This window comes from Coenobita brevimanus, chromosome 25 (genome assembly GCF_032717465.1).
Source record: "Coenobita brevimanus isolate Jiangsu-jjx chromosome 25, ASM3271746v2, whole genome shotgun sequence".
NCBI lineage: Eukaryota > Metazoa > Arthropoda > Malacostraca > Decapoda > Coenobitidae > Coenobita > Coenobita brevimanus.
In genome coordinates, this window is record NC_136978.1 from 9,211,498 (window position 1) to 9,224,359 (window position 12,862).

The 12,862-nt window shown below is 41.9% G+C and overlaps 1 protein-coding gene across 1 annotated transcript in view; it reads left to right on the top strand.

Annotated features, from left to right (window-relative positions):
* The first annotated feature begins 760 nt into the window (after nt 1-760).
* Nucleotides 761-12,862, top strand: part of Fim (plastin-2 fimbrin) — a 109,764-nt gene continuing 97,662 nt past the window's right edge. The window contains exon 1 of the mRNA XM_080267821.1: nt 761-910. Within this exon, the coding sequence (XP_080123947.1) occupies nt 761-910 (150 nt within the window). The remainder of the gene's footprint in view (nt 911-12,862) is intronic.

The window sequence follows — 12,862 nt, forward strand, 5'->3', positions numbered from 1 at the left end:
GGCTGACCTGGGGTAGTTCCTAACACTTTTTCCTCAGGAATATATTCAGCATATCAGCTACACCTTATATGCTATGTTGTATCTATATGATCGACATTGTTTATTCCAATAACATGCAAGAGGATATTGAGTCGCAATAAGCAATATAAATCGCTGTGACCTTACGAAATTACCTATGCCAACTAGAATACCGCCATAGGATAAGGTGTTATCCCTATAGTTGCAGCGGGCTTCTCCGAGGCGATAAAATTAATCTCCTCCGGGGTTACCTGGAATATGCAAGTTACTCCTTGGCGGAAACATATATCAGGACAGTTTTCAACTTTTTTTCTGCGACTGATTTCTGTGAAATAAATAAAATCATTCGATGTCAGCCTGAAAAAATTCAAAGGGTTAATGAATCGGCCGCCCCGCACCGCTCGCGACGGGATCTACGCGTACGTCCGTGAGTGAGGTAGACCGGAACCAAGTGGAGGAAGAGAAGGGGTTTGGCTCCCCTGGACGGGCTTATAATATGGGTGCAAGGCGGAGGAGTGTTAGAGTTTCTCCGAGGCAGCCACACCGCCAACACCTCAGCGACATTCTTCCCTCCCGCCACCTCCTCCTCAGTCAGCCGCGCATGCGCACTCGCTTGCCTTCACTTATAATCCTTATTAAATCCGACTTTCAGAGCGACAGACAGTAAATCCCTGCTTACACTATAATCCAGTAATATTTTTCAAATAACATTTTATTAAGATTTATCAATAAAAGCTCAAATATGAGGTTCCGGAAGGGAGATAACGTGTACAAAGAGTTGCTAGAACGCAGCGGGACGCAGATTACTCAGTCTGACAAAATGGCTTCGAGGGAGAGTACATCGGGCTTCACTGAAGATCAACTGGAAGACTTGTGCGAGACGTTCGATACGGTAAGTGTCCAAGCCTGTCGATTTGGCGGCGTGAATGTCGGTTCTGTGGGAGTGAGAGGCCGCCGGAACGCAGCGGCCCACAATGTCAACGCAAAATTAACCTGAAAGAAAATTTGAGCGTGGGGGACCAGGGGCGAGGCTCTTACCATTTGAATTCGGGCAGGTGTGATAAGCATAGATAACAGAGCCGGTGACGTGCTTCCCGGCCCTAACATTGTACCAACACCCTAGCACAGGATAGCCCTAACACCATGTTTGCCGCAGGAAGGGCTGACAAGGTGTAGGGTGACATGAAGGGAGGGAAACGAGATGTAAAAAAAGATGTCCCCGAAAGCTCCTATGACCGTCTCGTCCATGCTGACACCCTAGTCCTGTCAACAAGGGGCTGTCCTGGCTCACTTTTAAGAGCAAATTTTCCCACTTTCTCTCAGTTTTTGGGTGTTCCACGGCTAGTTATGGATAGATGGGTGATTGTTCATATTACTAATGGCGTGTGGAGCGGCAGTCTGGAGTGAGTAGCATGGATTTAGGGGAAGAAGTGGGAGGAGTGAGGGAAGGGGTGAGGGAGGAGTGTGCGTGCGGCCATCTATGTATTTCCCCGCTACACAGTGTGGAGTGCATGTGGAGTAGCGTGTGGGTGTGGAAGAGTGCGTAAGGAGACGTGGGGTGGAGGGTCTGTGTGGTGTTCAGGTGGAGTCGATTTGGTGGTGCTATTGTGAAACATCGGTAGAGTATGTGTGTATGTGATGTGGAAATGTGGTGGTGGTAATAAGGTTTAGGGTGTGTTTATTGATGCAGAATGTAGTGCGTGTGTGAAATAGAGGATGATTGTGATGTAAAGTTGGTCTGGGGAGTCGATATGATATTACTGTAGAGTATGGTGCGTGTGTGAAATGGAGGATGATTGTGGAGAAATGTTGGTATGGGGAATGGATATGACGTTAATGTGGAGTAGGGTGCGTGTATGAATGTGGAGTAAGGAGTAAGTGTGGGTATGGCTGTGGAGTGTGTGCGTTTGTTGAGTGTAGTACATGTTTGCAGAATATGGATTGGGAATGTGGAGTGCATTGTGAGAGGCAGGATATGCTGAGGAATGTGAATTGCATTGAAGGGTCAAGTGCTGGGAACGTGAAGTATGTTGAGCATGCTGTACATGTGAAGAATCTGTTATATGTTGAAGTTTGTAAATATGGAGTGAGAAGACTATGAAATGTGGTGGAGGATGTGAAAGTGTGGAATCTGAATAATGTATGGTGCGGTGAATGGATATGATAAATGTACGCTAAAGGGTAGTGATGAATGTGGAGTGATGATTAATGTTGAATTTAATAAATAAAGTGTGTTGTGACTAAACTGGAATAATGTGGAGTTTAGCCAGTGATTCTGTCTGCAATTGGTGAAGATGTGAAGTTCAGTGAATAATTTACAGTTCAGTGAAGGAGAGGCCTTGGTGAAGAATGTATGGAATATGGGGTGGAAAAGATGTGGATCGTGTAATATGATTAGAATGTGGAGTGTGGACGTTACTATGGAATGTGGAGTTGATTGAAGAACGTAGAGTATGGTGGATGTTAGGGCTGGCAGCTTAAGGGCATTGAGAGGAAATTCTTATCCCCATTATCTTATTTCCGCTGACGACATGGTGGGAGCAAGGCACTACAGCAGGAGTACTGTCGGAAGAGAGACTAGCTAGCACTGGTGGAAAGTCATTGTTGGTAGACAGGTGATACTAACTGTAGGAAGAGATTGGATAGTCACTGCTAGGAACAGGATAGACACTGTTGGTGGAGATGCCATGTCACTTGGTAGAAATAAGTTAGTGTTGGCAGAGGGTAGAAATAGGTGTAATTGTTGGAAGACATTCCTCATTGTTGGTAAAGATAGGTGTCACTGTTGGAAGACACTCCTCACTGTTGGTAAAGATAGGTGTCAATACTGGAAGACACTCCTCACTGTTGGTAAAGATAGGTGTCACTGTTGGAAGACACTCCTCACTGTTGGTAAAGATGATTAGGTCTATTGTGGTAGAGATAGGCTCATCATTGTTGGTAGTGCAGACTAATAACTACTGGCAGGGATAGGCTCATCATTGTTGGTAGTGCAGACTAATAACTACTGGCAGGGATAATGCAGATTGACAAATAGGTAGACAGACTGACGATAGATACTCATCAAACAGATAAACCTATTGATAAAATCTGAAACGTGCATTTAGAGTTCGTATATAAATGACACTGATCGATAAATAAATAGAAAATTGGGTTGTCTGGTAGAGGAATAGACAGGTATAGCTACTGATAGATTAGTAAACATATATGACATAGAGATCAACTGTTACGCTACACTGGGTGACAACAATGAGTACAGTTGCCCTTTGTTAAATGTCAAAAAATTTTCCCGCCAGAAACTTGTTGCTGGTATTCTGCATTCCGCTCATTGCATCTATTTAATTTCCCCACATTATTTTTGCACCTGGCAGACTTGACAGTTAAGGAGAAAGTTACGATACGTGTGTTTTTGTTGTTCATGAGTTCTCTGCATGTCTTTCATAATAGTTGGTGATTTTTTTTATAATATTAGTACCGGTAATCATAATAGCTGTAGTAGTTGTAGTAGTAGCAGTAGTAGTAGTGTAACAGTAGTAGTAGTAGTAGTAGTAGTAGTAGTAGTAGTAGTGGTGGTGGTGGTGGTGGTGGTGGTGGTGGTGGTGGTACTTGATGTTGTACTGGTATTATTTTTGTCAGTAGTACCAAATTTTCGTTACTGAATGATGAACACTTAAATTTTCACAATGACCCATTATTATTATTATAATAATTATTATTATTATTAATTATCATCACGGTTTTCTACATTAATGGAAAAATTCAGTGCGTATTTTCCTAACTATAATCGGCCGTTTATGTCAGTATATTGTGTCTGTCCAAATTTTGACTGCCCCCCCCCAAAAAAAAAAAAAAAAAAAAAAATGTTGCGGTGTGGTGTTTTAGAGGATTCTCTCTCACTTTCACACACACACACACACACACACACACACACACACACACACACACACACACATTTTATTTCTCTGCCGCTAATTAGTCCCGATAGTGTCTGAAGGCGGTGTCACTCAGTCCCCTGGCTTAATAAAAATCTCCTTATCTCACTATCTGTCTCCCCTCCTGGTGTCTGATAGCGCTTATCGAAGGGTTGGGGTGTAAGGAGGTGGTTTTCGTACATTATTACTATTACCATTGTATGTCACAGGCAAATAGTAAAATCGCAAAAAACTGTAATTACCTCTGCACTAGCTTAGGTTTGGTTGGGTTAGGATGGGTTGGGTATTTTTAACTTAACCATTAAATACACTGCCTAGCTTAGATATGAAATACAATGCCTGACTATACTGTGTCTACAGTACTGAATACATATTACTGATGTTACTGTTAAGCATGATATTACCACTATTACTCCACCAGTGAAATGCCAGTAATTCAGCTAATATTAGGCTACCGTATACCTAGTAGCAGGAGAACCACAACAGATTATTATTATTATTATTATTATTATGTAGGAACGAATAATGAGTTAGCACCAAGCCATAATATGACTAGGCTATATGACATAGGATTAGAGGGAAATAAAGGCCGGAAGACGAGGACAGTAAGGAGGGAAAGGCTGGAGACAAAAAGGCCCCTTTTAGTCGCCTCTTACGACAAGCAGAGATACTGGGGAAGTATTTTTTCCCCCTCTCCAGGGGAGAATTATCATTATTATTATTATTATTATTATTCCATCCAAAGGTGAGACGGTTGGGATTAGGACGACGATGATTTATTATTATTTAATGATACTGTTATTAATGTTGGGTGTGGTTATGTGAATGGAGGAAAGTAAGGAGTGGTTTGGGAGGGTGAGGGGTGTGTGGATGGAGGAGGTTTAAGTAGATAGTGGAGGTGACTCTTGGAAGGTGATAGTGTGGACATTTAAAGATAGCAACTGTTCAGTTATGCAACGGTGTAAAGATTAACCTGTTCAAATTAAGTCACGGGGTTGAAAGATACGCACAGTTATAAGTACTGGTGTTATGTAATGTATTAGGTAGCTACCGGTAACGTACTCCGAAGGAAACTTGTACTACACAGTATATTGTTAACATTTAGTACAGGCTTATACAGTAATTTGATTGTGTTGTATAATGTATTAAGTGATTACTGTACGAACGATGAAAATGTTTATTACATACCGGTATTTTATTGTTAACAGGGGAGCAAAAAGACTAAATATGCTATAACCTCCACTTTGTCCAATTATAATTATTATTATTTTTTTTACCATTGGTAATTAAAATTTTTTACGCTAATTTTATCCTTACGCAGAGCTTACGCAGTATTTAACATTATGATAAGAACGGAGGACGAAAACTTGTCGTTATTCACAATTTTTAGTTTGAAACTTGAAGTGGAAACTTAAAAATAAATGTTGCATGAGGGACCTTATATATATATATATATATATATATATATATATATATATATAAAAGATTGTGCAGTAAGGTAGTTTACATAACATGTAAAAGGAACCTTTTCCTTCATAAAATACGGAGCGTCACAGTTTTCATGAATACTGATACTTAGTTATAATGTGGTATACTGTACAACAGAACTGACATGTAAGCTGATATCACCATGAAGTAGTTTTCTCAGTGACTTGAAATACCGGTAAAACTAATTACCTAACTTAACCTCACCTAGCTAAACCAAACTCATCATATCAATTTACGGTACAGTGTAGGTCTCTTGTTGGCTGTATAGTATTGTACCCTAAGAGGATATCTTAGCCTACTAGTACATCTTGAACTTTCTTGCTTTCTCCAGACGGTTTTATTCATTCTGTTTACGGAGAGCCTTTTCGAACTGAATGGGTTAATAATTCTGTATTTACTAAGTCCCTCGGTACGAGAGATCCATCTTTAATTGAATTTAATCGTTGGTGGTATCAGGAATTAGCTAGACCGTCGTAATGAAGGGGTTAATTGTAAAACCTCTGTAACGAGAGAGAGAGAGAGAGAGAGAGAGAGAGAGAGAGAGAGAGTTTTGTAGTGCTGTACTGTATAGGGAGCGTGTTCTACAAGCGTGTTGGAGGGTAGTGTTTTTGTGAAGTGTGGTCCGGAATAACAAAGCTAGCTACCGGCACCTGGTTTATTTCTTCTTTTTTAATTTTTATTTTTGCTGGTTTTGTTTCATCATACAGAAGGGGTTAACATTTTTAATATCGATGTGGCTTACTGTATACAACATAACAGACAATTTTTTTTTTTCTCTCTCTGCAACGTGATATTCATGGATATTCAATACCGGTATCCTATGCGATGTATAATGCAGTTAGCAGTCAATACAATATGAAACCCTTGAATCTGATGAATTTTGAGACAGTTTTATTAATTACGGAGACCCATCATGTTGTGAAGGGGTTAGGCTACTGGAGACTTTCTGATTTGTCACTTCAAAATGATTCCTCCAGAATTGAGCAGATTCGTTTGAAGGTTAAAAAAAAAAAAAAAAAAAAAAAAAAAAAAAGTGGTGCTGAAGAGGTTAACGTGCCATTTTTTTATATTACCTGTACACGTTGATATATCCCTGTGTTAATGTCTATACTCTTTTTACCTTAACGACCTTAAATATATTAACTCATTCACTGTCATGACCTATATTTCAATTTAATGAGGTCACTATTTAACTAGCTGATTTATCTAAAGCTGAGTAAAATTGTATGGAGACAGTAGCCTACAGTAAGGACGCATTCACGTAGTGGCACTGATACAACGGAGGGTTCCACTACGCGGTTATACAAACATCCCTCAGTTCCCTCCCTACATCTCAAAAGGAGGATGGCGGACTGCAGGATCACAACTTAAGCCCGCAGTCCTCAGGTTCACATTTCGGGTGAACCTGGGGCCATTAAAACAACAGCTACTACTACTACTACTACTACTACTACTACTGTTGCTGTTGCTGTTAGTGTTGTCCCTGCTGCTTGTGCTGCTGCTACTACTACTACTATTACTACTACTGCTGCCGCTACTACTACTACTACTGTTACTACTACTACTTCTACTACTACTACTGCTACTACTACTACTACTTATACTGTAATAAAATGAAAAGTACGTCATCAGTCTGAAGGGGTTACTGTATCATGCTGAGATAAATTGATAAGACTGAGGTGATAAGGGACATTTAAAGCCCAGGAAATTCGGCGCTTATATTACAATGAAAAAAATAAGTAATCCCCAGAGTACGAGTGAAACAACTAAAGCTGAATAAAATTTTGTGAGTGTGGTAAGAATGAGAGAGAGAGAGAGAAAGAGAGAGAGAGAGAGAGAATACTTCAGTGAATGAAAGGAAATATGAAGAGTATTAATCGCTACAAATGACTCTCTTAAGTTGAATAACATCGTCTGCTGGTCTTAAGGAAAAAAAATGCGTAAGGTTACCTGAACTGAAATTAAAACAAAATATCAGATTACTTCACGTTTGCCAGGTTGTCTGTCATCTCTTCAGCCCAAGGTCGCACTATATATATTTTATCCTCGCTAACCATATATATATATATATTTTTTTTAATTATGGGAGACCTTTCGAACTGGAGGAGTTAGATATATTAAAAGCTTCAACACGAGACGTCTTTAGAATCGTCTGAAGGTTGCAAGAGTGATTAGAATAAGAGTTTATCGTTGCAAGATTTCCCGTATTTATTTTTTGTCATTTCCAGGTTATGATAGGCTTCACGAACTAGAAAACTTAGATATAGGCTTCATTAATTCATACACCACTAGAGGTCGTTCCCTAACTGAATATAATCTCATGGAGGTAGCAGGAACAGAGGGAAGAAGTATGAAAGAAGTGAATTGGCGCATGGACGGATAGGCAGATACATGAGAGGGAAGTGAAGAAAACATTAATGGAGAGAGAGAGAGAGAGAGAGAGAGAGAGAGAGAGAAACTTACAAGCTATACGTTCCAATCAAGACGCCCGGTTCCAGAGTTTAATGACTTATAAGCTTTGTGGCTGCATATGAGGGTTCGTTGACTGCATGATTCTCTCTCTCTCTCTCTCTGTTTTCATTACTGTTTTTCCTTAACCCGCCCCTCTAACAGTACGTGTATGTTTATCTACGTATCTATCAACGGTAACTGTCCATCTATTTTGTCTGTCTACTTATCTATCCTCCTATATCTACGTCTATCGATCTACGCACCGATCTATCTCTCCTACTTTCTCCCTCTGTTCTCCCGATTCACTTCCTTCCTGGCCACGTTTCTCTCGTCAGGTTCACGGAAAACTGGCCTTTAGGTGTAGGTCACATAAGGTCGCTTTCTCCTGCATTCTTGTTGTCTGGGTGGAGAAGGTAGGGGGAGGGAATTTCTTAGAGAGAGAGAGAGAGAGAGAGAGAGCGGTGACGTGCTGGTGCAGTGTGGTTGGAGGAAGGTGAAGGTGAGGGTGAGGGTGTAAAAAGGGGTGTGGTGAGTGTGAGAGTGATGGTGTGAGTGAGGAAAGGTGAAACAAGAATAAAAATGTGATCTCTCTCTCTCTCTCTCTCTCTCTCTCTCTCTCTCTCTCTCATGGGATCAGCTGACAGGAGGCGGCCATGTTTGTTTGATCAGCTGATTTCTCGCTACTTCAACAGTGCTTTATTTTCCCTCTTTATATTTTATTTTAATCAGTTTTCTTGGGTCTCACAAATTATTATTATTATTATTATTATTATTATCTAGCCCTACCAACATTGCTTTCTTGTCTGTTATTGATATTTTCTCTTTCCGTGTTGTTCTCCATTATCACTGTATTTTTTAAATAAGAGAAATAATAGTAAGGTATAGTGTCCTTGTTATTAATGCGCTACGTTGTTTTAAATTTTTTTCATTCTCTCTCTCTCTCTCTCTCCTGACCCATTCCGTAATTACATCCTCTCCTCTCCTTTAATTCCTCCCCCCTCTCTTTCTCTTCTCAGGTTTCCCTCTCTCCCTCCCTCTGTTTCCCCTCTACCCCTCCTCCCCACCTACTAAGCGGATCCAGGTGCTGCTCTATCACCTGTTCCTAATTGCTTGTCACGCACATACACACGTACACGCATAAATATATAACCTACATTACCGGTACGCTATTTACATGCATGCATACTTACACAGTTTGAGGATGTACAGAACGTATAATATTTTACTACTGTGGTCTAGTTACTCTTTGTAGGAGCTGCCTAGCATGGTCCAACTGACTTATTGCAGTTATCTTCTTATGTCTCTATGTTTATATAGATCATACTGTACATATGTTACATGGATAACCTACATGCATACATACATCTACTGGGCCATACACTCTCATATATCCATGCACATACATGTTCACAAAGACATGGACGCACACAGGTATAGTATGAAGGAGGACTACAGGGCCTTGGAAGCAGGCTGTGAAGCCTATGCCGAGAGTCGGACAAAAAAAAAAAAAACACTTGTACATACGGATATATTTCTCTCTCTCTCTCTCTCTCTCTCTCTCTCTCACACACACACACACACACACACACACACACACACACACACACACACACACAAGCACTGGTGCAGAAAATACAAATACCTTAGAACATTCACTCCTGAGTTCTGCAAATTCATTGATTGCCACACTAACTGAATGTATTGTGTATTTGTGAATTTGTAAATACTCATGTGCTCGATAACGATGACACGCATCTCTCTCTCTCTCTCTCTCTCTCTCTCTCTCTCTCTCTCTCACCACCCGCATGGTCATTCTACATTATATATTAACCTCATTCACAGGCTCCCTCACTTAGCCAAGCCTACGTATAGCGTGTTCACCATCTCTTGTCTGCATCACAGTGCCTATCTACCTACCTACGTTAGCCTCAACACCACCCTCCTATCCACCTACCCACATTTCTTCTGCTTACTCGTACATTAAACGCTACCTTACAGCATGCCTCCTGCCTCCTTACTTTCCTATTAAGCATGTCTCCTTACTTACCTACCAACCTGCCTACCTCCCTACCAGCGTACCTTCCAAAGTGTCTAGTGATTTATCTACCTACTTATACACCTACCCACCAGCCATCTTATATACCTACGTGCCAGCTGCGACTGAGATATAAGCCTACCTACCTACTGGCCATCATACTTTTGGACAGGTGCCTCGCCTACCTACCAACCTTCTTGATTACCAGTACCTACTTACTTGCCTACGTACTGTTCCTACCTTCCTAACTACCCAGCAAAGTACCTACCTATTTACCCCAACTACCTTACCCACCTCCTTCGCAGACTCATTTCCCTAGCCCCACGTCAGTCTCATAATTTTGCCGCCCCCTCTCTCCCCTTCATTATGGAGAGAGAGAGAGAGAGAGAGAGAGAGAGAGAGAGAGAGAGAAATAAAAGTTTGTAATAAATGGACACGTTCACTTCAGGTATTTTGCTGAGAAAGTGTTTTAAAAAATATATATTATTTGACGAGTCATTCGCTTGTGGTTGCCTATTTTATCTTAACCTGATAGGGCGTTGGTCAAAAACTTGTCCAGAACATATCGTATATAATCAGGAATTGGTGTAGAACGCTTGAACGCATAACACCTTTCACTACCATCGTCATTTGTAACTTAGTCATCCTGTCTCCAGGCGAATTTCTGTGGTTTATTAGAGACTTTCTGGTTTAGACGATAGTATTCAGCCTGTGTGTGACTTTCGAACTGAATTATTTCCAGCTTTTGAGATTTTTCAAACGAGGCTACTACTGGATAGCGTCTTTTTTCATCTTATTCCTCCTACCTCCAGACGAATTATTTCGAGTATGAGGGACTTCGATCTGAACGATTTTATCCAGCCTGTAAAAGACTTTGGAAGTGGATTATTTACAGCGTGTGAGATTGTTCGAACTAGGCTACTAAGGGAACATCCTTAAGCCGAATAAAGGTGTCCGACAGTAGCAAGAATATACCACGGGGGGGGGGGGCAGGGTATAAATAATAGCTATACTAAAATGATAATCTGAAAGTAGTGCCATCGCAACAGTACGAAAAGTCTCCAGTACTGAGTATAATTGTTTGCGTTGCACGAACTGAGAGAGAGAGAGAGAGAGAGAGAGAGAGAGAGAGAGAGAGAGAGAGAGAGAGAGAGAAAGAGAGGAGTTAATATAAAGGCACTAACGAAAGACACTGGCCTCTTTACCAAATCGAGCGGGCAGGCCAGTGAGCCTTCGTGCTTGGTCAAACATCCGATCCTGTAAACAAAGAACAGCTGATCACGAAAACAAAAAACAGCTGGAGGCAACTCTTGGCGTCTTGAACTCGTTTAGTGTTTTTCTTTTATACTTGTGCCATACTGCACCGTAAATGTGAGAATCTGTAATAACGGTGTAGGAGCTGTAAAGGAATGTTGTTGACTTATATCGTGTGTGTGTGTGTGTGTGTGTGTGTGTGTGTGTGTGTGTGTGTGTGTGTGTGTGTGTGTGTGTGTGTGTGTGTAAGTGATCCGGCCTTGACTAGTGCCTTGTCCCCGCCCGTCTCCGCCGAGAGAGAGAGCGAGAGAGAGAGAGAGAGAGAGAGAGAGAGAGAGAGAGAGAGAGAATGATTACACCCTACACCTGGTAACTAATTGATAATCGTAAGGTGAATTAAAGGTAAGGGGAGGGGAACAGATAGTATCCATATATGTACAGGATAACATCACTCCTACACCACCCTTCTATAGTTGGGAGAAGAGAGAAAGAGAAGAGAGGGAGGATGGGGAGTGGGAAGAAGGGGAAGATGGGGAGGTAAGTACACTACTGGAGGGTTTAGGTGTTGGGGACTGGTGAGGAGGAAGGATGGGGAGTGAGGGGGTTAGTGGGGAAAGGAGGATGGGGAGAAAAAAGGGAAAGATGGTTGGGGAGGAAACGAGGGAAATGAAGAAAGATACTGATATTGGCTACTGGGGGGTGTGGCATAAAGGGGAGGGAGGCTGGGGAGCGGGACTTAGTGGAGGCGGAAAAGGGAGGTGGAGGAGGAGAGGAGGAAAGATGTGGGGTAAGGAGGGTGGGAAGGGAGACAGCCTACTGGAAGGGAAAGGTAGGAGAGACTGACAGAATGAGAGTAGGCTAACTAGAGAGGAAGAGAGAGGGACACGGAGAGGGAGAAAGGAGTGGAGGGGAATTAGGCAACTAGAAGAACGAGTCTGGGAGAGAGAAGGGGGATGAGGCGAATGATATAGACAGAGGCACATGAATACGGGGTGGGACTAGGGGGATTTGAGGAGGTGAGTTGTGTAATAGGGATGATTTTGTGGTGTTGAGGTAAAGATTTGGTGTTTGTGGTGGAGGAGAGGATGATGGTGTGGGAATGGGGGTGATGTACTCAGTTTGACGAGGGTGATAGTGGTTATAAAGGGGGTAGTGGTGAGGGAGAGGGTACAGTGGGTGTGGATGAGGATGAGAGGGTGGTGCGGGAGAGGATGGAGATGAGGGTAGTGGTGAGGAAGAGTGGTGCGGGTGAAGGTGGGGAAAGGATGGCCGGGGTAGGGGATGGTGGTAGTGGTGAGGGAGAGGGATAGGGAGGAATGATGGGGAAGAGACCGGTGGGGGATGACGGAGATGGTGGTAACGGGAAGTGGTATTGGATATTTCGATGAGGTTTGATGGAGATGTTAATGAGCTGTGAACTTATGATGACTCCGGTAAAAAATTAGACTAGTGGTGAAAGTGCAAGTACAGTTATAAGGTGGTGGTAGCTAGTAGTAGTAGTAGAAGGAGTAGTAGTAATAGTTGTTGTTGTTATTGTTGCTGTTGTTTTTGTTGGTAGTGGTAGTGGTGGCTGAAGTGTGGAACGTAGTTTGAGGGTGGAATGGAGTAAATAACATAAAAGCAGATTTAGTGGTGTGTGAGAATGGTGTGAGTGTAAAATGAGTTGTGCAGACAGGGAAAACAG